This window comes from Bubalus kerabau, chromosome 4, assembly GCF_029407905.1.
Source record: "Bubalus kerabau isolate K-KA32 ecotype Philippines breed swamp buffalo chromosome 4, PCC_UOA_SB_1v2, whole genome shotgun sequence".
Taxonomy (NCBI): domain Eukaryota; kingdom Metazoa; phylum Chordata; class Mammalia; order Artiodactyla; family Bovidae; genus Bubalus; species Bubalus kerabau.
Window position 1 is genome coordinate 145,349,565 of NC_073627.1, and position 27,470 is coordinate 145,377,034.

General features: G+C 39.7%; 1 protein-coding gene across 2 annotated transcripts in view; it reads left to right on the forward strand.

Annotated features, from left to right (window-relative positions):
* Window positions 1-27,470, forward strand: part of NTRK2 (neurotrophic receptor tyrosine kinase 2) — a 393,934-nt gene that overhangs the window by 22,476 nt on the left and 343,988 nt on the right. For both annotated transcript variants that reach the window (XM_055578954.1, XM_055578955.1), the window contains 4 exons: window positions 14,495-14,569; window positions 14,682-14,753; window positions 19,431-19,499; window positions 22,733-22,887. In XM_055578954.1, coding sequence (XP_055434929.1) covers window positions 14,495-14,569; window positions 14,682-14,753; window positions 19,431-19,499; window positions 22,733-22,887 — 371 coding nt within the window. The remainder of the gene's footprint in view (window positions 1-14,494; window positions 14,570-14,681; window positions 14,754-19,430; window positions 19,500-22,732; window positions 22,888-27,470) is intronic.

Sequence of the window (27,470 nt, forward strand, 5' to 3'; positions counted from 1 at the left end):
CGAAAAATTGTGCCAAAATCAAAACAGACCTTCACAAAAATCCTAAAATTTTACCACTTGAATCATTCTTTTTTCTTGACATTATGCTTGATGCTCATTTTCCCCTGTGCCACGTTTGATCTATCTGAAAGTTAGAGCAGAAATATTAGTTCCCCAAATTCTCTTCCTGTGGAATGATTTGACCTGATCGGAGGCCAGGAGCTTTCAGAAGTGTGCTATGCTGTGATTTATGCTGACGTGAATGCTTTTTAGAATTCTTAAGTCCTGGGCTAATCATCGGAAGTTTTTTTTTACACTATTCGTCAATGAAACCTTGATTGACCCAAAATAATGGGAAAAGAGGAAAAGAGATAATTTGGAAAAAAGATAATTTTGTGTTGGATTGGAATTGCAAGATTTTGCTTTTTGTAAACAGTCACTTTGAAACACACAAAAAATTGTGGATTAAGTGATTTTCTAGTTCATTTTTTGAAAACTATAAAATGATGCTGTTGTACCAGCATATTGATCATAATGGCAACCATATATTGAATAATAAATATAAGACATGTCACAATTAATCAACTTATCACTAGTATTTGAATAACTTATGATTATTTTCCACAATAAGGGTAATAAGATAAAAATGAGAGAGAGGAGTGAGGGAAAAAAAAAGAGACAAGAACTGCAACTAACTCTTAACAGTTGATATAGTTGCTGTAACTGAGCACAACATTTGTCCTCAACTTATTGGCAGTGAGAAGAGAAGCTCATTATTAGTGGGGAGAATGCCTACTAATTTTGCAGGAACATAGCTCTGTCTGGCAGTATGTTCTGAAAAGAGTTTCTTTTACAGGGAATATGAGTGATGCAATTCACAGCTCTTATGAAAAGTGCAAATTTCATTTTCTTCTTACTGAGAAAGTCAGTGAAAGTTGGGGGCAATGACAAGGGCATCCATTCTGCAAGGACACTAAAGTGGTCCAAGAATTTAATCTCCCAGTACTGTAATTATAGAACTGAAACAATGCAGGATCTTAGTTACCCATCCCCTCATCCCCTTGCTGAGCCAGGCAAGGGTGCAAGCAGGACTGCAGATGATCTGAAGTTGTCCCCTCTGACTAGAGCTTGGGAAATGTTACTCTGTTCCTGGTTAAAGCCAGATTCATCCTCTTTGGAAGCCAGACAAACAGATGGTGGGGCTGACATCCTTTCACAAGACCTAGCAGCCCAACTTGTGTGCCCATCCAGGTGGAAGCCACCCTGTCTGCAGACAAGATGAGCTACCAAGGTACCAGCAGGCAGATCCAGGCTTGCCTGGGGAGGCAGTGCTGTGACAGCCTCGGAACGTGGACAGATGCTTGATCGAGACCACAGAGATCCACCCACAGAGCCCAGCAGAGATGGTTTTAGCCTGGAAACTGTTCAGAGCAGGTGTGACCAGACGGCTTCCCAGCCAGACGAAAAGTCCTCTCAGGCTCCTGGGGTGCCCCCACCCTCGAGAGGGATGGCCTCTCATGGGTCTGCCAGGATAAATTAACTGAAGAGTGTCCCCTGAGTGACCCAGTGAGCTGACTTGTATTCCTGGTGGTTTAGTATTGACCAAGGGCTTCCCTGGTGGCTCAGATGGTAAAGAATCCTCCTGCAATGCAGGAGAACTGGGTTTGATCCTTCGGTCAGGAAGATTCCCTGGAGAAGGGGATGGTTACCTACTCCAATATTCTTGCCTGGAGAATTCCATGGACAGAGGAGCCTGGCAGGCTATAGTTCATGGGGTTGCAAAGAGTCAGACAAGACTGAGCCGCTAACACTTTCACTTTCACATCGACCAATATGAGAGTACACCTGTCTGAAATAAAAATTTTGGCTCAGTATAAATTATGCCTCTTTCTTAATGGCGGTTCTGTATCAGGACCATTTCTGTCCTAGAGCTCTTCACCTAACATGGCAAAACTGTGCCGTGGTACACATTTAGTACTTGTTTCCTCAGGTTTGCTATGGCAGGTTATTATGATCTACTGAAAGATCTGAGAACTAATGTGAAATGGCAAATAAATGGGAAGAAAAACCTTTTTTTTTTTTTGTCAAGAAAAACATATCTCTTGCTCCTCTTGGGGATTTTTTACCCTTGTACCAAGTATAAAGTTATACTTGGCTTATGTCTGTGTCCATATTAGTTAAGTTTTTAAAACAACAGAAGTTTCTAAAGGCTCTGGAACAGGTAGAAGTAACTTTTTTAAAAATAGGAGGCATTTTTATTGTGGTCTCTGTGTCATTTTATCTGATGAGTCTCATTTTAAGGATCTCTGTGCATGGAGATGACATACCAGTGTAGGAGAAAAGTTGGAAGTTTGACATCTCAGAGGAAATTATAAGCAAGAATTAAATCAGGTGTCATTAAATCTTTCCATGAGCCAGTGAAATAGCTGAGGATGGACTGTGACCAACTGGAAATGTGCCCCAGACCCCCAGCGGCAATGCTCCCTGTGAAGGTTGCCAGAAAGAAATGCTAGTCTAGTTCGAAAGACCTTCTGGCTCTTTAAGAGAATATGGAAATTCAGATTTTTTTTTTTTAAATGGGAAATCTTCCCATTTTGGAAAGCTAGCAGCTAAAAACAGAATTTATTTATTTTAATTATATTGAAACTCTTCTCACCCTCTGATATAAGGTTTATATGACACGTTATTTGTAGGCTGGGGTCTAATCTTAAATTTTCATAGGAGGCTATTATTTAGTTTAAGTCAAATTTATATTTTTCTGCTGGAGACTGATATGTTTTAGATAGAAATTTAGCTCTAAGGTGTTTTTCCGTAATTAATTTTTCTGGTCACAAATTGCAGTGTGTCTTTTTGGGAATCACTCCATTGATAGGGTAGGTTAAGAAAAGTTCTATATAAATACTCAGAGAGAAACCCAAGATATTTTTCCTTCATGACATGTTACTGAAGTTTTTCTTATAATTTGAATGCTGAAGGGAACTGAGACATTATCAAGCCCAAATTTCTACCTCCATGGATGTGGGCACTGGAGGTAGGTTGAGATTCATTTCATCAGCTGGTTAGTGACTAAGCTGGCCCCTGGGCCCCAGGCTTCTGCTCATTGTTAATATTTAGCATTAACTGAGGTCCTCATATGTGGCTTGGGCAGATTTCTCATTGTTCTAACAACTCCCTGAGGCAGGTATTCTTATTATTCTGTTTTATAAACAAGGAGACTGAGGTGTAGGGACTTGCCCAAGGTCATAAAACTGGTGAGAAGTGAAGCTAGTGGGGCTTGTTTATCCCTCACACTACACATTATTTTCCAGGCACTTCAATTTTTAAAAAATATGGTTGATTTACAATAATATATTGGTCTCAGGTTTACAACAAAGTGATTTGGTTATACATATATATGTATATCTTTATTATTTTTCCCAATTCTCTTCCATTATATTAATAGTTTGTTACAAGATATTGAATATAGTTCCCTGTGCTATACAGTAAATTTCTGTCATTTATTTTATATATGGTAATGTACATCTGTTAATCCCCTACTCCTAATTTATCCCTCTGCTCTTCCCTTTTGTTAACCGTAAGTTTGTCTTCTGAGTCTGTGAGTTTGTTTTTGTTTTGAATATACATTCATTCATATTATTTTTAAGGTTCCACATATAAGTGATATCACAATATTTGTCTTCCTCTGTCTGACTTCACTTAGTATCATAATCTCTAGGTCCATCCATATTGCTGCAAATGGCATTATTTCATTCTTTTTTATGGCTGAGTAATAGCCCATATATATGCATGCACACACGCTCAGTTGCTTAGTCCTGTCTGACTCTTTGTGACTCCATGGACTGAAGCCCACCAGGCTCTTCCATTCATGGGATTTCCTGCACAAGAATACTGAAGTGGATTGCCATTTCCTTTTCTAGGGAATCTTCCTGACAGCGATCAAACCCGAATCTCCTATATCTCCTGCATTAGGCAGATTCTTTAACATCGAGCCACCTGGGAAAGTGAAAAGTGTTAGTTGCTCAGTTGTGTCTGACGCTTTGCGACCCCATGGACACAGGAACCTAGCAGGCTACGGTCCTGCTAGACTCCTGTGTCCATGGGGTTCTTTAGGCAAGAATACTGGAGTGGGTTGCCATTTCCTTCTCCAGGGGTCTTTCCAACTCAGGGATTGAACCCACATCTCTTATATCTCCTGCATGGGCAAGTGGGTTTTTTACCTCTAGTGGCATGTGGGAAGCTTCCCTACATATGTGTGTGTGTGTATATATATATATATATATATACACACACACACATATACACATATATATATATGTGTGTGTGTGTGTGTGTGTGTGCGTGCATGTATATATATTCAACGTCTTTGTCCATTTATCTGCTAGTGGACACTTAGGTAGTTGCCATGTCTTAGGTATTGCAAATAGTGCCGCTATGAACATTGGGGTGTATGTATCTTTTTGAATTAGATCTTTTGTCTCTTCAGGATGTATATCCAGGAGTGGGAATGCAGGAACATATGGTAGTTCTATCTTTAGTTTTTTAAGGAACCTCCATACTCTTTTCCATAGTGGCTGCACCAATTTGCGTTCCCCCCAGCAGTGTAGGAGGGTTTTGTTTTCTCTACATGCTCTCCACAGGCACTTGAATTCTTAAATCCCCAAGGAATTTAGGCTATTCTAGGAAGCTGCAGTTCTCAGAGCTTGGCATTGTGTAAAAATCTGAGAAGATATTTTATTTATCTCCTGTTACCTCTATGTAGATATAATACATGAGAGCATCCTGTAAAATGTCCTCATTCCTTTTCATTGACTGTTGTTTTCAGGCTGTGATTATTTGCAAAGGACCATTTTGTAGAAACTTTAGAAATTATATCTTGTTGTAGGTGAAGGATTTACAAATTAATGGTCCTAGTAGTGTGATACAGTGGCTCTGAGCTCAGAATTCAGAGGCAGGTAGATTTGGGTTCAAATCCTGTTTTGGCAGCCGTGTGACCTTGGGGATGTGACCTGGCAAGCTTGGGCCTTGGTTTCCTCTTCCAAAAAGCAGAAAAAAAAATCATAGTGCTCTTCTGGTAGCTTTGCTAGATTAAGTGAGACACCCATGGATACCCCAGTGTCCAGCACACAGCATTCTATCAAGAAGAATTACTGGGGCTACTTCTATGCCCTTGGTCAAAAACATAGACGTGCTGATGCTAATCAGCTTGTGCTATTAGGTTGGCTATTGGAATTCAGGTTCTGAGCCTGCTTACTTGGTATTCTCTGCATTCATGTTGCCACAGGTGGGGTAGTGGACCCTCTGTGAAGATTGGATTGAAGGAGTGAGAAAGTTTTCTTTTGAATCCTGCTTTGGCTCATCATGGATTGATCTTCAAAGCTCCTTCTTAGCAGTTTGCTGGGAAACTAAAGCTACCCTATTGTGGATTCAGGGAACAAGGGCAATTATTTAAATATTTATTTATTTATTTTTGGCTGCACTGGGTCTTCATTGCTTCATGAGGGTTTTCGCTAGTTTCAGAGAGTGGGGGCTACTCTCTAGTTGTGGTATGTGGGCTTCTCATTGTGGTGGCTTCTCTTGTTGTAGAGCATGGCCTCTAGGGTACGTGGCTTCAGTAGTTGTGGCTCCTGGGTCTAGAGCACAGGCTCAGTAATTGTGGTGCAGGGGCTTGGTTGCCCCATGGTATGTGAGATCTTCCTGAACCAGGAATCGAACCAGTGTCCCCTGCTTTGCAAGGTGGATTCTTAACTACTCGACCACCAGGAAGCCCAAGGGGCAATTTTTTTTTATAAAAGCACTATCTTATTACCTGTGATAGATAGCTTATGGCAGAAAGGATCCAATCAGAGTTGAAATGCCTCACCCCATGGCTGTAAGCCTTAGTTCATATCACAATCTCTTGTGAAGTTTGAGTTTATCTACTTTTATTAGCTTGACTACTTATTTATGTGGTGGGGTGGGATGGGGGTCGCCAGAGTGTTGGGAAATGATTCCATTTTGAAGACTGACCATTAGAAATATTCACTGCTGTTTCTATTTCTTTTTGATATATTGCCAAAGTACAGTTTAGCTAACATAGTCAATGTCTGACTCTTTCTGATCCCATGGACTTGTAGCCAGCCAGGTGCCTCTGTCCATGGAGATTCTCCAGGCAATAATACTGGAGTGAACTGCCATTTCCTTCTCCAAACAAAGTCTAAGGTAAAGGATATTTTGCTTTGAAGTGATACTGCTGTTAAGCTAATACACAGGAAGAAAAGATGCATTAGAAACCACTCTTTGTTACTTGGAAAGGTTGCCTGGAGGAATTATTTGATAGGTTGTTAAAGCCAATGTGAAATATTTTCAAATGGGATGAGTATCCTTTCTAGGAAATTGTAGTTCAAAAATGTTTCTGTGAATTTTTCCTAAATTTCTCTCTCTCTCTTTTTTTCCCGAAAAGCCACCTATGAACTTTTTGTTAGGCCTAGGGCCCTGGATGTCACATTGAGGCTGGAGAAGCTTTGGTGATGAAACAGAGTAAAATGGCAAATAGTGTGGGCTTTGCTTACATTTGCATTCTTTACCTGTTGACTTTCTGGGGACCCTTCAAGGACTGACCTTATGGAAGCCTTCACTGCCCAGTCATATCTTGTAGGTCCCTTCACTGTGCCCTTGCGGTGCAGCTGCTTCACCTCTGCTCAGAAACATCTCTTCTGCTCATCAGATGCTGTGGCAGTGAGCACTGACCTTCAGGAGCATCACCCCTCAAGGTCAAGAACAGCTGGGTCCGAAGATTCTTTCTAGCTGTAACATTTCTGAGACCGAGATGGCAAATGAATGCTCATCTTCCGAGGGCAGTTAGTTTTTATCATTTACGAAAAATTAATGAGTATTTAGATTGACTAGGTTGTATGTTTGTGATCTAAATTTGCTTCTAGATAGGACAAATTTTGCTTTCAAAATTGGCTGTCTTCTGTTCCAGTCATTACTTTGTTTCCTTGTTTTCTGTGTGACAAATGAATTTATTTTCTATTATCACAATTTTTTTAAATTTAATTGTGCCGTGCATGTAGGCTTCAATAATTGGACACATGGACTTAGTAGTTACTGTTCTCCAGCCTGAGAAATTAGGCTCAGTACTTGTGCTGCACAGGTTTAGTTGCTCCAGAGCATATGGGATCTTCCAGAACCAGGGATTAAACCTGGGTCTCCTGCATTGGCAGATGGATTCTTAACCATTGTGCCACCAGGGAAGTCTCCTATTATCACAATCTTCATTTAATGTTTATAGTGTATATATGTCTTGTCATTCCAATGAGATAATAAAAACTCCAATGGGGAATGTGGAGGTCAGATTGATTGCTTTAAGTCAGCCAGTATTCCATGAGAATTAGCTCTCAGTTAGGAAATGGACATGCAACTGTTTGATGAGTAACACTCTTCCGTTTGAGGAGTTAACAATTTAGTAGGAGAGTTATATAGGTTAGTAGAAAAATACTGTGGTGGGTACAAAGTGTATCTCCATTCCCTCTAATTCTTAATTATGAAGTTAAGAAGGAAAATAAATGCTAAAAAAAATGCTTGCCAACTGATGGAATAAAAATGTTTTGATTGTGAAAAAGTCTTTTTGATGTTGCTTGTCAATCAGGAAGTATCTCAGATATTGGAGGGGCCTAGATTAGTTCTGGGGCTCCCTGGTGGCTCAGTGGGAAAGAATCCCCCTGCCAATGCAGGAGATGCGGGTTTGATCCCTGGGTCGGGAAGATCCCTGGAGAAGGAAAGGGCAACCCACTCCAGTATTCTTGCCTGGGAAATCTCAAGGACAGAGGAGTCTGGTGGGCTATAATCCACTGGGTCACGAAAGAGTTAGACAGCAACTAAACAACAACAGAATAATTTTAGGTGAATTCATTGAGAAGTTCCAACTTTTAGGGTGGTAGATAGTGGTCTCAGGATGTAGTGAAAGTAAACATCAACAATAGAAAACAACCCTTTTAATATGAGGTCCAAGAAGGAGTTGTAGAGATAGATTTGGTAAAGGAGAAAGGCATATTTGGGCAAAACAGAATGGTCAAAGGCCAGTGAGGATTTTGCATACATTGCAGATGGAGGGGTGAGCCAGAGGACTTTGAGGTCAAGGAAGTAAAAGGTAGAAATTCTTAAGGAGTATCAAATTTAAGCATCTAAATCCACAACGTCTCTGTCACTATTCAAAGGCTGCCTACTGTCCTTAAAGAGGAGCTTGGGGGAGAATGGATACATATATATGTATGGCTGAATTGCTTTGCTGTCTACCTGAAACTATCACAGTATTGTCAGTCGGCTATGTTGTTGTTGTTTTCCAGTCACTAAGTTGTGTCTGACTCTTTGTGACATCATGGACTGCAGTGCACCAGGATTCCCTGTCCTTCAGTATCTCCCAGAGTTTGCTCAGAGTCATGTCTGTTGAATCAGTGATGCTATCTAATCATCTCATCCTCTGCTGCTCTCGTCTCCTTTTGCCTTCAATCTTTCCCAGCATCAAGGTCTTTTCTAGTGAGTTGGCTCTATGCATCAAGCAGCCAAAGTATTGGAGTTTCAGCTTCAGCATCAGTCCATCCAGTGAATATTCAGGGTTGATGTTCTTTAGGATTGACTAGTCTGATCTCCTTGCCGTCCAAGGGACTCTTAAGAGTCTTCTCCAGCATCACAATCTGAAGGTATCAATTCTTTGGTGCTCAACTTTCTTTATGGTCCAACTCTCACTTCCATGATGACTACTGGAAAAACCATAGCTTTGACTAGACGGACCTTTGTCGCCAAAGTGATATCTTTGCTTTTTAATATGCTGTCTAGGGTTATCATAGCTTGCCTTCCAATTTCATTTCATGACTGCAGTCATAGTCCATGGTGATTTTGGAGCCCAAGAAAATAAAATCTGTCACTGCTTCCACTTTTTCCCCATATATTTGCCATAAAGTGATGGGACTGGATCCCATGATCTTAATTTTTTGAATGTTGAGTTTTAAGCCAGCTTTTTCACTCTTCTGTTTTACCCTTAGCATATACTCCAATATAAACCAAAAAGTTAAGAAGAGAGAGAGAGCTAAGGCAGCAGCATCTGCAGGTTGGAAAGACAGAAGCTGGAAAGCTTGTCTGCATTCATGGGGATGCTAGGGCGTGGGCTCTAGGGGGAGGGCTTCTGCCTTAAAGCCCCTGGGACCTTAGCTTTCCAGACCGGTAGGCACGGGCCAGAGGAGCTAGGGGTTGTCAGCAAGAGAAAGGTGTGTAGCAAAATGCTGGGCCTTTCCACTGCTTTGTTGACAGTGAAACCCTTCTTGAAGCTTCTACTAAGCAAAGCTTGGCTCAGTAAAGAGCCCTCAGAGTTGGACATCACCTTGACTGGAGTGACAGGAAAAGGTTTTCTCAGAAGTCTGCCTCACTGCCTGTCCATGCATCTCTCAGCTGTGTGCCCTAGCCTGGCCCTTCCTCCCTCCTTCCTAACCCTAGGTTAGTGTCTGTAGCTGCTGCTTTTCTGATTAGTGGGAGTGATGAGAGGACAGAGCTCAGAAGACCTGGTGTTGCCAAGAGCCTGGTGGAGGCACGTGAAAGTCACCAGTAGGGGGCAGCCCAGCATGCTTCTTAGTCTTCTGGTCCCATCCAGGGGCTCAGGGGCAGGGAGCAGAAGGCTTTTAGAAGGTTTGGTTTTGGGTAGTCCAAGGAACCAGGGACTCGAGCCCAAGTGTGTTTGGTCACCTAGTAACTGAGAAGCCCTGGAGTTCATCTTCCCTGTGGTCATTTCTCTTGTGGCTTTCTCTGTCTCTGTCTCTCCCTCTTTCTTTCCCCCCTTTCTCCCTTCCTTCCTTCCTTCCTTCTTCCCCTTCCTTCCTCCTTTCTTTCTGTTTTCTTTATACATTTAAAAAATTCATAAAAGTGTAATGACATAATAGTAACTTCAGGTGCTTATATTCAGAACTGATACTTTAATATTTTTGTCTTTTTTGTTACAAAGGCATTTTTCTTTTAAGAAAATTAATAGTTTAATAAAATAGTTTAACAGTTTCTGTTTCTTTATTCCTGACCCAAACCCATTCTGCTTTCCCAAGATGACTTTCCTTGCATTCTTCTTTCTATACCTTACAAATATCCCTCACTATGTAGTATTGTTTTATGTCATTGTATTGTTTTGCTTTAAAAAACTTTTTTTGTTAGAGTATAGTTGATTTACAATGTTATGTTACTTTCTCCTGTACATCACAGTGAATCTGTTATTCATACACATATATCATCTCTTTTTTAGATTCTTTTCTCATATAGGTCATTACAGAGTATTAAGTAAAGTTCTCTGTACTTAATAGTTTTCTATTTTATATATAGTAGTGTGTATATGTGAAGCTCAGTCTCCCAATTTATCCCCCCACCCCCCTTGCTGTGTCTTTTTAAAAGTTCACATCAATTGTTTTATATTATAAGCACATATCAGTCTGAAATTTTGCTTATTTTTTTCCTCACTTAGCATGAAGATTTCTTTCTGCTCAAATATGAAGATCTGGTTCAATCCAGCTTAACACACCTCATTTTATTGTTTCTTAATTGATGGACCCTTGGGCTGTTTTCAGCTTTTTATTCTGACTGTATTACAAGTGAATATTCTTGCATATGTTTCTCCTCATGTGGTTCTCAGGTGAAAACCTAGAATGGAATTGCTGGACTCTATAAAGCGTGTGATGTAGGATTTTCTAGGATACTGGCAAATTACTCTTCAAAGTGGTTGTGTCAGTTTATGCTCCCCTGAGCAATGTGAGAAAAATAACTGATCCTTAGAAATGCTTTATATAGTCAGATTTTAAACATTGTGTCCAACTAGCAGGAAAGGAATGGTAAGTCCATGTTATTTTAGTTTGCATTTCAGATTCCTTGAGGGGTGTTCCCCTCTGTGAATTGTTTGTTATTAACTTTACTGGCTTCCAGTCTATGATTCCTCCTTAATGGTACCTAAAAAAATGTTTCTTAAGGGGTAGATTTCATGAGCAGTTTCTGGCCTATGGCTATGTTGTGGGCATCTGTGCAGATGGTAACTTACGACAGGGAATTCTTGGCATCCAGAGGGGCACTTGCTGACTTTTGCATCCAGCTCTTCTGTTGATTTTTTTCCATTTTAACCAGGAGGAAAATCCATTCTTTATCTAGCATTCCTGCCTCCACGGTGGAAGAATATTCTCCAGTGACCACTTTTCAAAATTTCACTTTTTTTTTTTGATGGTTTTCAGCAAAATCTTCTTAGATTCAAGAAGAGTTATGTATTGCCTAACATCTGACTTAGTTTTCATCTCATGATCACTGTAAATTTACCATTGACTAAATGTATCTTCCTTTTCTTCTCTTCCTGGGCATTGGTCACTGGAAAGCTTAGAATTAAGCTTGTGGTCCTTTTTCAGCAAATATTGGGTTGGCCAAAAAGTTCATTTGGGTTTTTCCATTAGCTTGTATAGAAAAACCCCAATGAACTTTTTTGCTAACCCAAAATATATATTTTAAACCCAATTCCTAGCTTCACTGATATCTCTGCCCTGGCTTTTCTTTCTTCAGTGCCTTTTGTTTTTATGTTTAGCTCATTGTACTTTATTGAATACAAGTGCTGCTGCTGCTGCTGCTAAGTCGCGTCAGTCGTGTCCAACTCTGTGCGAACCCATAGACGGCAGCCCACCAGGCTTAAGTGGGGAGTTTATAAATTGGAAATCTGATGACAATGAAATAACAATAAAATAAAGGGCATAAATAATTAAAGGAAAAGGTAAACATTAATGCTTTGTGCCACAGACATTGATTAAATACCTCCTGAGTGTCAAGCCCTGATGCAGTCAGTGACGAGGCAGGCAGAGAGAGCTGAAGAATCTGAGGATTTCAGAACAGTGACAGCCACCATGCTAGCTCAGCTGTGAGGAGGGAACACGTTCCCTGGAATCCTGCTTGTGACCCTGAAGGAAACCTTGCCTACATTGTTTGTCCTTTTCCTCTGCCAAATGCATGAAAAAAGCATTAAAATATAGGGCTCTCTGGAATGTGGTTTTTTATTGGGAAGTGATTTGGAAGAGGGAGGTTACTATGGTTTTTACTGGAAAATGTTAGTGGATTGAAAATCTTGGGAAAAAATATCTAAAGTGTGGTAATTTTGAAATATCTCATAAAAACTCATGTTAAAAATTTTTGTTTGGTAATTAGGGTGGAGTCTTAAAATGTTTCTTTCTGTGTGAAGTAGAAGCAAAGAAGGGAGTGAATCCTTCCTGCAAGTCTATTATGTTCCAGGCTCCTGGTATTGGGGACAGCCACGCTCTTTGAGCAGAAGATGCTCCCCTGTCTTGGACGTTGCCTAGTGTTGCTTTCTTATGTAACAGGAGACAAAGTTTTTGTGGGTCCTTTTAAAATTATTTCTATTTGGTGTGATTTGGTTCTCTCAGAACCTTTTTATTTTGTTTCTAAAGTTTGTTTTCTAAAAATAGGTGTTTTATTTTATTTCTACCATTTATCTTCTAAAAATGGGTGTCCAAATAGTTACCATGTATTTTGATATCTTTTTCCTTCTTTTGGATTGAGCAGAAGGGACCTATAGATGCTATATCTTTTCCCTCATTGGCTATTATTTTTTTCATTTAATTAATGTTGTTAACAGTAGGGTTACATATTTGTTTTCAGTGCCTTAATTGGGATGCTATATATCTTAAATGTTTTGAAAAAGAAATAAAAATCCATTCTAATGCAACTTCCTGGAGTGTCTATGGAGCTCCAAGTATTGCCCATTCATTCTTCTATCCCTCCATCTGTCTGTCCACCTTTCACTCTTGAAGACCTGCTTTGTAAAGGTACTTTGTTAGATGCTATGGTGCATGTTGTGGTGGTGGTTTAGTTGCTAAGTCGTGTCCAACTCTTGCGACCCCATGGACTGTAGCCTGCCAGGCTTCTCTGTCCATAGGATTCTCCAGGCAAGAATACTGGAGTGGGTTGCCATTTCCTTCTCCAGGGGATCTTCCCAGCCCAGGAATTGAACCTGGGTCTCCTGCATTGCAGGCAGATTCTTTACCAACTGATCCAAAAGGGAAGCCCCATGGTGCATGTTAAGAATTACAAAACAGGATCCAGCTATCTTCAAAAAGAGGTCATGATCTAAGAAAAGTGAATAGACAGATGCTCAGATAACTTCAGCACAGGGTAATTCCATGGTAATAGGTTTGATAGCTTTGTGTTTATATTACCAGTGACTTTACTGGTTGCAAGTGACAGAAATTTCAGATCAAACTTTCATTATGCAAACTAACCTCAGAGACAAGTGGATCCAAAGGCTTTAAGTGGCATTTTCAGAGTTCTGTCTCTCTTTTTATCTCTGAGCTCTCTTTCCTCCTGTGTGCTGACTTCATTCTTGAACATTACCTTTCCCTGTGGTAGAAATATTTCTCATGGAATCCCCAAGCCTGTGTACTCTTTCAGCTAGGATCCCAGAGAAAGAGAAAGGCATTGTCACAGCATGCATCTTTTGATTTTAGGGAAGCTTCTCATTAGTCCAGTCGAGGTTACAGCACATTTCTAAGCCAGTCATAGCCAGGGGGATGGAGCTCTCTGTGCAACCAGCATTACCTGTCTACGCCTGTATTTGAAGGACTGGCAGATGGGGAAGAGGTTTCTACAGAGAGTGAGCGTGTGCCTGCATGCATATGTGCTAAGTCGCTTCAGTCGTGTCTGACTCTTTGTGACCCTATGGACTGTAACCCACCAGGCTCCTTTGTCCATGGGACTCTCCAGGCAAGAATACTGGAGTGGGTTGCTGTGCCCTCCTCCAGGGGAATCTTCCCAACTCAGGGAATGAAACCACATGTCTTAAGTCTCCTGCTTCGGCAGGCAGGCTCTTTACCACTAGCATCATGTGGGAAGCCCCTCTACAGAGAGTACACGAGGCCAATGTGGGGTTTGTGAAATGTGGCTCCTGAAAGGAAATTTTCATTTCATTACTGACAAAAGCGGAAAGAGTGGATCCTGGGCCAGGAAAAGAGAGGGTTTGGAGGAAGGGATGAAAGGAGAGAAAGGGGGAGGGGAATCTGCCTCAGTGTTTCCGGAGGTAAAAGGAAGGAGGGACTGCTACTCTTGGAAGGTGAGGACAGATGTGACTTGTCCTGTGTGTGGTGGTGCCAGCATCCCTGTGGCTGTCACAGATTGAAATGCTTTTGAGAGGTAGTGGATGCATTTGTAAGTTATTTTCATCTCTGTATCCAGGGGATACCTTGACTGGAGAGGCAAACTGAACTTGTTAGTTGAAAGAGTGATAAAAATTTAATAAGAAACCTGATGGTCCTGTCATTGAATATGAAACCTGCTCAACCATGGTTTCTCCTTGATCACACTCAGTGTTCCTCCCCTTGCTGTATTTAAAATAAATGGTGGGGCCAGGTGGGTGGGGAGGGATCACCTTGAGCAGTCTGGTGAGGTTGGATGGAAGTTGCCTAATTTTTATGGATTTCCTGCATTGAGTCTTGAGTTTGCACTCTGTTTTTCTTTTCTTTTTTTGCAGTTACATTGCAAATCAGAAAAGATTAGAAATCATCAACGAAGATGATCTTGAAGCTTACGTGGGACTGAAAAACCTGTGAGTACTCAGAACTTGCATACCTTATGTCAGAACTTTTTTATGCTCTGTAATAGTCAGAGGGACGGGTGTTCATTAGTTCTAACATTCACGCCATTGTGTACTTTCTTAGGACCATTGTGGATTCTGGATTAAAATCTGTGGCTCATAAAGCATTCCTGAAAAACAGCAACTTACAGCACATGTAAGTAAAGCTTGATTCTTTTGCTTCCCAGGACCCAATTTATTCAGTGTTTTCCCCCTCTGTTTATTTTCCTCCTTTCCCAGCTAGAAATCTCCTTTTTAAAAGTTAGTATAGCTTTGACAATAGCTTAGAAACATTAGCTTTGATTTCTGAATAGCTTCAGAGGGGTACTTAGAACAGCCTACTTATTCCCTTTCATGAATTTCTGGGCCATTTCCATCTTGGACGGAGCAATAGGCCAACAGAAAGGAGTCTGATGTGAAAACTATGTCCTGTACAGCGTTCTCGATTCTTTTCCTTGGACTCATGACATGTTCCCTGGAAGACATCAAACTAGTGGAATTGAAAGAAACTGACTTGGCCTTGGCCTTCACAGGGAACTAAAAATTGCTCATGCACTTTCTCCTACAGTAGGTCCTCTTTTGAACCTTCATTTTCCAAAAGCTATCTGCTGTGATTGATAAAAGTGGAGAAAAATCAATCATGAAACATGCCAGAGGTTCAGACAATTGTAACAATAGCAAAGGCTTCCACTGAAGTCAGGGTGATATCAACTGATGTCAAATGGAAATAAGACAGTGGGATCACTTAGGTTGTTTACTGTTAAATCCTCTTAGACGATGGCACTTAGTCAATAAGGTGTGGCCTTCCTAAGATGTTTCTTCATGAAGCAGAGGATTACCCACCCTTAAGCTCTGATTGTCACCCCCCACACCCGAAGTTTTCAGTAGGAATTTCTGTGGGAAGACTCTTGCCTGCATTCACTGGCTCACTTGTGCTTTGCAGGTTCTCTGCAACAACACCTTATATATTTCATAGTCTATAGTTTACTTGCAGAATTCTTACCTGCTTGGTCTCACTTGATTTTTCTAACAGTTGATAGGAAGGATCTTTCTGATTCCCATTTCATAAATGTATTAATAAAATCAGGTCTCCAGATAGAAAGTGGCAGAATTTTGATGCAGGGCTCATCTTGGCTATGTTCTTTTAGTAAGAATACAGAAAATAAAATGTGTTTTGCATATAATGAGAGAATCATCCCGTGTAACATTTGTCTTCTTTCTTTGTCTTGGGTAGAACAGTTCCCTGACTGTTGCTCAGTCCAGTCTATAAAAGAAATCATTCTCTTTGAGTAGATTGCCTGGATACTCCATGGTGATTTGTTGATCTTATGAAAAACCTTAATTTCATCAAGCTAGTACAATGCCTTCATATTTCATAGGTGGCATTAATGATGAAGTCAATTTGAAAATAAAGTCTGTAGAATTAAAATGCAAAACTTTTGGAGAAAGGTGATAAAACTCCAAGGAACTTTATTAACACATTTCACTTAGAGGCTTTTTGGCAGCATCTCTGTAGTTGGTTTGCCTGCACAAATTCTGATGTCTTTATATAGGCCTTGATAACATAAACAAGAGAGAAGAAGTTGAACACAAGAAAAAGGTGAAATGCTCTAATGCAGTCACTTAAGTGTAATGAATGACCTTGGTGGTTATGTACTGGTATTTTCATTACTGCTGACTATAGACCTGAATTACTCAATGACTGCATTTTACTGGCTATTTTACCACATCACTTCCTCTGACGTTATGATCTAAATAGTGGGCTATGGTTAATTATGGTTTTACAGATAGACTTATTTATGACTCTACTGTGCCTCTTCTATTTTCCCTACTTTCCTTGTTCTAAGATATTTATATGAAAACCAAAGCCACCTTTTATAATTTTTTTTAGGCTGATATATGGTAGAATGATTTTAATGGCATTCTCTGGGCTGTACATACTTATCTAAAGTCAATTATTTGTCCAAGTCTCCCAAAGAGGTGTCATTTGAAAATAGGAAACCAAGGAGATGGACATAATCTAGTTTTTTAACAGCCAACAATTGGGAAGTCTAATTACTGATCAAACTACAAACATTACTGATATTTGTGGTGATTGTCAAATGGTAAGACAGCATGAAGTCAGGCTGATATTCAGACAGAAGTCAGAGTGTCAGTAAGTCACATGACAAAAGAGAGGCTTCTAATGGCCAAAATAGAAGTTCATTTCAGCAGTTGGCTTTAGGAAGTGGTGGGGAGGAAGGGATTCATTCAGGTGTCTGCCTTTCGAGACCTGGGTCTCAACCTCTTCCTATGACTGAGAACTCAGGGCGCTGGTGTGTTCTCCTTGATTTCCTGAGCAGCATCCTTAGTTGATTCCCAGCACCATGACTGTACGGGAGCTGATAAATATCTGTGTATGAAAGGCTATTTCTCTCTACCCTTGGGATATACTGATTATCTCTCTGAGTTTTCCCAACAAAATAAAAATATTCACAGGAGCATCTGTTTCACTTTGGGCTTTAGGGACATTCAGATTGGATCTTGTCTGTTACTTTCATCATTCCTCTCCTGTTGCTGCTAAGTCGCTTCAGTCGTGTCCGACTCTGTGCGACCCCAGAGACGGCAGCCCACTAGGCTCCCCTGTCCCTGAGATTCTCCAGGCAAGAACACTGGAGTGGGTTGCCATTTCCTTCTCCAATGCATGAAAGTGAGAAGTGAAAGTGAAGTCGCTCAGTCGTGCCCTACTCTTAGTGACCCCATGGACTGGAGCCTACCAGGAGCCTACCCTACTAGCTCCATGGGATTTTCCAGGCAAGAGTACTGGAGTGGAGTGCCATTGCCTTCTCCGCATTCCTCTCCTACACTGTGCTTATTTAGTACCCCATGCTGACTGTCCAGAGCCCCCTAGGACTGATCCCTGAATTTATTTCTAGGTGCCTTTAATTCCTGCCCAGTCCCTGAGAACTCAGAAACTGTGAGAAAAACCAGTATTTGTGTTTTCCAGGGGCTTTGCAGAGGTGCTAATTAGCTCCTTTGCAAAAGTTCTATAATCAAACAGTAAGAGGATTGTTGATTTTTTTTCCTCCTCTCCTCCTCCCTTTTGGCTTTTGGCCCCAATAATAAGTATGGTTCATAAAACTCATCTTGTTCCCGGCTCTGGGCTGTGTTGCTAGCAGCTCGACAGGGCAGCTGCCCCTGTGCTGGCTTGCTAGCTGACCTGGAACTGTGACAATGAGTATGTCCTCTTTCTTTGCGTCCTCATTCCTCATTCTTCTTGGGAGGAAAATAAGGGTTTTTTGTTTTGTTTTTTTTTTACTTCAGAAGAATGGGGATTTGTGATGAAGATGAAAACATGTGTGCCTTACAGGCCGTGGAGAAGACACACAGAGTAACTTGTCAATGTATTATACTCTAGTGACACCCATTCGTAATTCACGTTCCAAAAGAAAAGATTTATGTGGGCACATTTTACAACTTTCCTCTGGATTATTTTTTCATGTGGGTGAGCACTTTACACTCAGTGTGAAGAGAAAAGATGCCAGCAAAGAAGAAAGAGGGCATCTTGGTGTGAGTGAAGTTTGAATGAGAGGAAGTCTCAATACAGAATTAAGCTGGACGTGGCCATGTACCTTCTCGAATTATGAGCTACCAAAGTGGCATTTTCTTTATCCATCCACTGACTAGTGTTTGTTCATATATTAGCTCCTCCTGGTCCTTAACTTCTCTCTGGAGGAAACTGGCCAGACATACCAGGAGACCCTGACCCATGATTTTGTGGGATGGATACAACACAGTAGCCTCAGTGCGGCCAAGATTGCTCTCCTCTTAGCTCTCCCATATTTACCTGACTCCCAGCCCAGTGCTCACTTTGCTAAACTGGAATCATACACTGGAAGGCTCATCGCAAACTGTTGAAGGCTCAGCTGTTTTGTAAAAGCTAATATTTGTTTTACATTTATGTTACTTATTTAAACACATGTCTAGAGGCCCAAGCATTGCACCCTTTTAAAATAAATTCGACCAGTAAACAAATTCACAGGAGTCAGCTGCCAGTATTAACGCTTTGAACTCCCCAGCTCAAGGTCTCATGGCACGGAACACTGGAAACTAAAACTCCTGTTTCATTAAATGAAACTATTAATATATATTTGAAACTTGTCAGTAAATTTGTTAGTATTTTTCAGTCGCAAATAGCACATATTTTCATTGTCTGGATGGTCCAAATCTTCAAATGATATGTTGCTAGACTATTTGTTCTGGACAAAATCTGAGATATTCTTTGTTTATCTGGTATTTTGTTTTATTGTTCTCATTGTGAAATTGTTTGGTTATTTGGAAGTCATTTAAAAGCAAGCACATAGAGTTAATCAATAGGTATTATCTTTTCGATTAGGATGTATTAAATTCAGTTAATATTCAAAATTTTGTGTGTCATGTTAATATTTCAGAATATTCATGATGCTTTTTATTTTTGAAGTATCTTTTCATTTAGTGAGTTTTGCTTTAAATTTAATTTAGTTTAATCCTCCTATTAATTGTTCAGAAAGTCAAATATCTCTAGGAGGTATATAACTTGGCTCAGAATATGGAAAATAAACTTTTGGGTAAAAAAGAGATTTACAATAGACATTATGAAAATTATAAACCCCCCACCCCAACCCCACTTTCAAGCAAGAATTATAGCAGAGGCAGGAAAAACTAAGATATCTCAAGGTGAAAGAAAGAGATTACTGGATCTAAGTAAGGCAGGAACCATGATCAAATAAAATTATGTTTTGAAAAAAAATTCTAAATACTTTATTCCGGAAATGTACGCTTGTAATTCACATTTAATGTTTTTGATTCCTTTCAGCAATTTTACCCGAAATAAACTGACGATTTTGTCTAGGAAACATTTTCGTCACCTTGACTTGTCTGAGCTGTAAGTAATAATTTTGTATGGCATTTGCAGAAAATAATTTCAAAGGAAAGTGTAATTAAGTATTTTTAAAAATAAGCTATGCTGCAAATCTATTTTTATATCAAAATTTGAAAATGAGTTGAAAAACGATTTCTTAATTGTGGGCTACTTTTTTTATTCCTTCACTAGTGTATGATTCAGCAATAAAAAAATAGAAATCTCAATAGTAATGTATCATTTATGATGAGTTTAAATGTTGTTTTTACATAAAGGACTTGTTTTCTAAAGGAGAGGAAAAGACAAGGGTTGTATGTGAAAAATATGGCTACACATCTCATAGCATTGGTTTGGTTTTTGTTCTGTCCAGGGCCTAATGGAGAGCAAATGCATTCAAGGAGTAAATATTAATACCAGTGGGCAAAGCCAGCAGGCACTGTTGGTTTATGCTCCAAATGACGGTGCCCACTGGCCCTTAATGAACACTGGAGTAGAGACAACCCTCTCCCTACCCATCTATCTTTGTGAGATTTCCTACAGGGTCGGTCACTGCATTCAGGATTTATCCTCATGCCTAAATCCCTTTTGTTGTAAAACGATAGGAAAAACATCGAAATTTATTGATCTTTGATAGCCAGCATTTCCAAGTGTGCTGAATTCTTATTCATTTATTTATTTGGCTTTGCCAGTTCTTTTAGTTGGGATCTTTTAGTTCCGGCATGTGGAATGTAGTTGCCTGATGAGGGATTGAACCCGGGCAGTGGGAGCTCAGAGTCTTAGCTACTGGACCACCAGGGAAGTCCTCTTAATTCTTGTGCTGTCACTGTGAAGCAAGTATAAACTGTTGACATTCCTACGCAAAGAACCCTAAAGCCCAGGATGTGTGTGTCAGAAATGAGCAGAGGTGGACCAGGTCTTTGAATACTAGGCAATAACTTTTTCCTAACCTGTATGTGGCCTGGGATGTAGGGTCCACCTCTAATTCACAAAGAAATTGTGCAGATTAGAAGATGCCACTAGTAGAGCAACACCAAGTTAATGAGTTAGGTAATAAAGAGAGTTACGTGGTGGCAACTCTTTTGGAATAAACATAATCCAGAAGGTGGCAACACTGGTTTTCTAACCCACCAAGAGTTTAGTTGAGGATTTTTTTTTTTAATTTTATTTTATTTTTAAACTTTACATAATTGTATTAGTTTTGCCACTGAGGCTTCTGTTGGCCTATGTTAGCAATGAAGCCTGTGCATGCGTGCTCAGTCGTGTCCAGCTCTTTACGACCCCATGGACTGTAGCTCACCAGGCTCCTCTGTCTCTGGAATTCTCCAGGCAAGAATACTTTAGTGGGTTGCCGTTTCCTTTTCCAGGGGATCTTCCCAACTGAAGGATTTATCTTGGGACTCCTGCATTGCAGGTGGATTCTTTACTATCTGAGCCATTTGAGTTAGGTTCTAACTTAGGGCTGGGCATACAAAGCTTAAGGAAGACATGTGAAGTAGAGTAAGCTACTTGTATAAAAATTTTGAGCATCACTGCACAGACTTTTCGTGATGGGTTAAAAATTGGATTCTGGTTTCATTTTCACATGTCTCAATATTCTCCCTGTAGCATATTTGATCAAGTCACTCAACAAATGTTAACTGTGTGCCTGTTACAAATCAAACTAACATGACATTAGGCCATGGGGATGTAAGGAGAAAGGTTTGTGCATTCCAGGACTCTGCTATCCAGTGGAAGAGGTAGAAGCCTAAACAGATTAAGTCTAACCTGCTCTAACCATCACTGCAAAAGAAGTCTGCTCAGTGTGTGAGAGAAGAAGCCAGCTGTCTGCCTGTGCTGTATGGTCGGATGAACACTGGTGTATTTATAACTGAAGATCCCTTTGCTTCTTTATTCCTTCTTAGTTTTTCATGGATTCAGAACACCAGGAAACAACTTAGTTGGAGTTTAAACATTGTGGATTCAAAGGCATATTCCATACCTAGTAGTGTCAACTCTTATTTTGGTGTTGGAGGGATATTTGGAGGCTGTCAAGCCAACACAAATTAAATGAATATGCCTTGACCACATTTTCCCCAAAGAAACTCCTGGAAAAGTCTCCAGGGATTCTGTAAGATTCTTAGAATCCAACCAGAAAACCACAGGAGTAAATGATGTTGCAAAGCCCAGGTCCTGTCCTCAAGGAAATCTCAAGTATTGTGGTTAATGCCAGGCAGAGCCTACATAATGATTTTAAATGGCCTCATTTAAAGGCTCATTTCCATAAATGGAAGTCATCTTAAATAGGCCACTGAGTATTATAAAAAAGCATTTAAAGATTTTTTTCTTGTGGTTTTTATTTTCCTCTTGACTACTTCCTCCTTTACCAATCACAGGCCACAGGAGTCCAAGGCAGCATGTCTGAATGGTGGCTTTCTCTGTGAACACCCTCTGACAAGGGGCTAAGTAGCTCAGCCTGTAGCTCAGTTGCCCTTGCTCTCAGAAAACCTGAGCTTGGGATGGGCACACGCGCGTGTGTATGTGTCTGTGTGTTTTTCTGTGTGTGTGTGTGTGTGTGAGAGAGAGAGAGAGAGAGAGAGAGAGAAAGAGAAAGAGAGAGAGAGAGAAAGATGTCTGAGAGCTTCCTTCCAGGTTCCATCAGTCACATTCACTCCAATTTGACTTTCTTGCACCAGTCAAACTGGACTGTGATCATGTTATTTGGAAAGCCGGGAGTATACCCTCCTGGCACTCACACTTTTGTCTTGTATTCATAATCTCATTTTTAATTCAGATAAAATTGCTCTGTCCTCCACTGAAGTTTGAACTTATTAAGTGGTAACACTTGAATCTCTAACCTGATTAGAAGTCAGTATGTTGATGTTCCTGAAAACTTAACGTTGGCTTCTTCCCTTAAGATCTTCATAACAGTGTAATAACTCTGATAAATTTGTCATGGCATCTTATTTTTCTCCATCTTATGAGACATTGTTTTCCATACTACATTATGGTTATTTCTGTTCCTATCTTGTTTCCCTATGGGTCTGAAAGGCCTTATATCACTTTGCATCCTTTAGCCTCTATGGGGTGTTTACACATAGCAGAAGATCAGTGTTCAATTAATGAGTGAATAATAAGTAGTTATACTATAAAGATGGGTGTGTCTTCCACAGACTGCCAGCTGGAAGGAATTCATAATGTTATTAGTGCTTTGTTAGATACTTCTATAGCTAAAACTGAGAAAGAGAAGGCTGATTGGATTTCATTTTTGTTCCATGTAGGATCCTGGTGGGCAACCCATTTACGTGCTCCTGTGACATTATGTGGATCAAGACCCTTCAAGAGACTAAACCTAGTCCAGAAACTCAGGATTTGTACTGTCTGGATGAAAACAGCAAGAATATTTCACTGGCAAACCTGCAGATACCCCATTGTGGTAATATACCTTTAAATCAATGAGTTCTATTTGCTATTAATTATCTAATTGCCATTGTGTGATAGAGAGACTGTGAAGGTTACTATTACCCAGATTTTGTATATATGCTGTGGATGTCTCTACTGGGTTGGGCCACGTTTGTGTGCAGTAGCTGAGAGCAGCTTTGCTGAGCATTCTTTGCAAGTAGAATATTAATGCTCAGTGGATGATTTTAAGCATGCAGAAAAAGTGTACACTGTTTATTCCTTTGTTTCTTTGTTCATTTTTCTGTCCATCCATCCATCCATCCAAAAAGTATCTGCTGAGAGTGTGGTACTTCACTAGCCATATATATTTGGTTGGCACCCAGGCTATGTAGAGCAGGGGTCCCCAACCCTTGGGACTGTGGACTGCACAATTAGAAACCAGACTGCACAGCAGGAGGTGGGCAGTGGGCGAGTGGTCAGTGCTCCATCTGCTGCTCCCCATTGCTCCCCATCACTCTGGCATTACTGCCAGAACCCCCCTCCCCACAGCCTCACTCTGTGGAAAAATTGTCTTCCATGAGAGTGATCCCTGGTACCAAGAGTGTTGGGTACTACTGATGTAGAGGAAGGATCCCAGGGGATAATGTGTCCTGGCAGCATGAGAACATATGATTCAATATAGAACATTCCCTTAAACTTGTCTTGGTCCCAGATGTCAGTGTCTCTTGGTGGGGTGCCACAAATGTGCCCTTAAACATGCTTTCTCCCATGTCTGGGTTTACAGTCTCCTTTAGCCTTGTCCCCCATTTCTCTCCCCAGCATTTGTACTTCCAGAATTTAAAAGGGTACCATATCATAAAATTATAGCTCTGTGAGTGCCAGTGTGTTTACAAGAAAGGAAAATCCAAGGGTTCTGGTTAGAATTTTACTGCTGAGGGCTCTAAGGACATACCTCTGTAGTACCCACATATGCATATTATTCCTGTGTTGAAATTTTAATCAGTCAACCAGTTAATCAGTTCACAATTAAATGTGATCTTCTGGCCCAGTGGCTGGTGACACAGCAGACTGTCATGTAGCACTTGGTTCTTGTCCGAGGGGAATCTGTGTATTAACCATAAACTTTCAAGTCTTCATTTTCAGAGAAGTCTATTGTTTGGAGTCAATTTTTATTTAAGGAAAATATAGCTGCTGCTCATTTTTAATGAGAATGTAATAAAGGAATGATAAGCATTTGTTTCTTCCCCCGAGGAGTCTTAGAAGACAGCAGTTACCCTTTCCCCAGATTTGTGTTGTAACGAGGGCCCTTTGATTTCACAATGGGGAATAAAGCTTTGTCCCTTGTCAACTTCTCTCAGCTTTCTTTATTAGCCAGTACTTAAAAAAAAAGCTTTTAATATCTATCTTTTCCTGATAACTGTTCTCTATTCTGGTATAAATTTGTACCACTGAGAGAAATCGCCTAGAGGGACAAGAAATTGAATGTTGAGTCACCTGGCCACTTGGCTGGCTCCCAAGTCCCCACGGCTATTGTGGCCACACTGTTTCAGCAACCACCAAGAGGGGAAAGGGAAAGCATCTGACTCCTGCTCTGATTTCACAAAAGGCTCTTAATAGACGTCTGCTTTGCCCTTGCCTGAAACCAATTCTTTTTTTTTTTTTTTTTAACTTTTGACCATATTGTCTTGAGAACATTCCTATAATACACCCACCTAATGTGTTGTTGATAGACCGTTGTGATTGGGGTAGGGGAGGGATAGGAGTGAACTGGTTCTAATGTTTCCTGGTCAATTTGTCAATTTTTAATATTTTTGAATTTGTTTCCTACAAATTAGTCAATGAACTCTGTGTACAAGAGTGAGGCCTTGAATCCACTGCTAGAGGGCACGTGTTTGGTTGATTGATTAGGACTGAATGATTACTTTTATGGTCATATTCAAAATTAATTTCAGTGTCAACAATGCTTTTCATAAAGCAACATTAGAAAAGATGAACTGACAGACTTTTTTGTATGTGTTCTTAAGCTGTTATGTTCTTTCTCTGCTGATTTTTACTTTCTTTCCAAAGGTTTTTTTCTTATAATTGCACAAATACTATTAACACAAATTTTTGCAAAAATAATTTCCTACATTTGCATATTAAACTTGTCTTTTGCTTGTTTGTGATCATTCAGATCAGTAACCATAGATCTAGCATATCTTTTAAATCCTTGTGTGCTATTCATGGTAGAATATATCTTGATTATGTTAAATTTTCCATATTGATGGGCATTTCCCATTTTATTACAAAACTATTTCAACAAGTATCCTCATACATAATCTTTCTACATACATATAGATACAAAGGCTTTTCTAGAGTACATAGTAGGAAACAGAATTTTTGGTTAATATGATTTGTACATTGAAAAGTGATTGTACCAATTTATAGCCACCCTAGCAAAGTGTACCTTATAGCAAGCTTCTTATTTTTTGTATCTCTAAAAAAATGGTATGTCATTACTTTTTAGTTTGCATTTTCCTGATTGCTATTGAGTATCTTCTGTTTTTTGGACGTTGTAATTATTCTTCATTGAATTGCTTACTTATATCTTGCCTATTTTTCTATAAGAATATTCCTTTTCCTTCCACTGATACTGGTCATTGTTTTATTTTTCTTAATTGTTTGAAAGTTATAAATTGTTCCTGTATAAATTATATAAGGCCAAAATATTTATCACACATACTTAAACATATTTTCTGTAAGTATCCAGAAAGAATACCCAACAAGATGAGAAAAGATGCTTTTACTTCCCTGTACTTTCACCTCCCTTCTCTCAGATTGTTATTATGTGAGATTTTATTTTTAGATTGTTACTTGATGTTTTTGAGGATTTACTATTTCTTTGTATGTCCTGGAATTTTGTTCCACTACTTCCTCTTGGAGTGGTTTTTCTTTTTGCTGGAGTGTATCTTCTAATATTTCTTTCAGATAAATTAAAAAAAAATCTTCATGTTCTTGCCCAGTGGAAAATCAGCCTGTATTTTTTCTTCTCATTGGAATTGACTGAGTGTAAAATTTTATACTCAAGATAACTTCCTCAGATTTTTGCAGATATCACCACGTTTTCCCTGTGTTCAGCATTGCTGATGAGAAGCCCAAGGCCAGCCTGATACTTCTTTCTTGATAGGTAGCCCATGCTTTTCTTTTTTCTCTAGAATCTTCTAGGATTTTCTCCTTATCCATGTTATTCTTAAATGTGACTACAGTGTAACTAGGCATGTGTGTGTGTATTTAAAATTTTATTTTGTTTGACATTCAGTGTACTTTTTCAGTGTGAGTATTCACATCTTCAGTCCTGGAAGAATTTTCTAATTTATTTAGATGGTTATTTACACTTCTGGCTCCTCTCTCCATACCTCTCACTCTTTCTATAATACTTTCCATCTGCCGGTTCTTTTGTGCTGCATAATGGGGGCCTGTTTACTCACTACTTTGCCCTTCAGCTATTTCTCCAGCTACTGAATTTTTCCTTCTGCCAATCAATTTTTAATTTCTGAAATCTCTAGTGATGCTTTTTTTTAAAATGATTGAAACACCCTTTTCCATATAGTGTTTCATCTTATCTCTAGGGTATCCTCAGTACCTAGCATGACTGATTTTCTCTTGTAAACTTTCCCTACTCATTGCTTCTACCTGGGGGCAGCTGCAGCAATTGCAGCAATTGTTGGATGCTGTGCCTGAGGTGGGAGGGCCAGGGTGGGATGAGGAAAGCTTATTCCTCTTGTCACTTCTTCTTGTTTTCTTAACCAATAACCCCTTGACTTGGTGGAGGGGAGGCCCCACTGTGCCCTGCAGTCCACCTCCAGTCTCAGGTCAGCACCGCAGCCTCCCTGTTTTGTTGCAGTACATACTCGTGTCTGTTTCGAACTGTGCTGTTTTCCTTCAATTTCATTTCCCTACTTTCTTCTGTTCAGCAGTTTCTCATAGTTCTTATACAACAATACAATGGCTTCTTATTTTCCAATATGGTTGTGTATTTAAAAAATCGATGTAATTTCTAGAGATTTGAGATGAGAGGGAGAAACTGAAGTCTGGGGCTTAGTCACATATTAATTTTCCTCACAACAGTTTCCCAACTTTGGTTCTTTAGGAGAAGTTAGATTGAGCATCAGATTATTCTAGATTGTTGGATTTAGATTCTGTCTCTGAAATTCCATGTTGGATAAGTTGGATAATATCTTCAAGTCTTCAAGTCTTATTTAAAACATAGATTAATGGTTAGTTGGCTTTTCTTTTAAGTCTCACCCTCAGCAAACTTTTAAAAGATATCTATATATCTATTGTGCTTAAGTCACAGATTGATGGAGTTTATCTTATTGCCACTTTTTTTTTTTAATGAAACTTGTTAGCTAACTCTAAGAGTAATTCATAGAAGTATGGGCTTATGTATTTCATCATTGTAAACCCAACAATTTGCCAGTAACTATGGCCATTGCATTTGGTTTGCAACTGGTAATACTTTAATTTCAATAAAAAAGAGCTATTGGGATTTAATTTCTTTGTAAGGTGGGCTTTCTTGAAAAACTTCCCCTTTTAGTATTGCATTGTATAAGCATTGAGGAGAATAAAAAGTTGGCT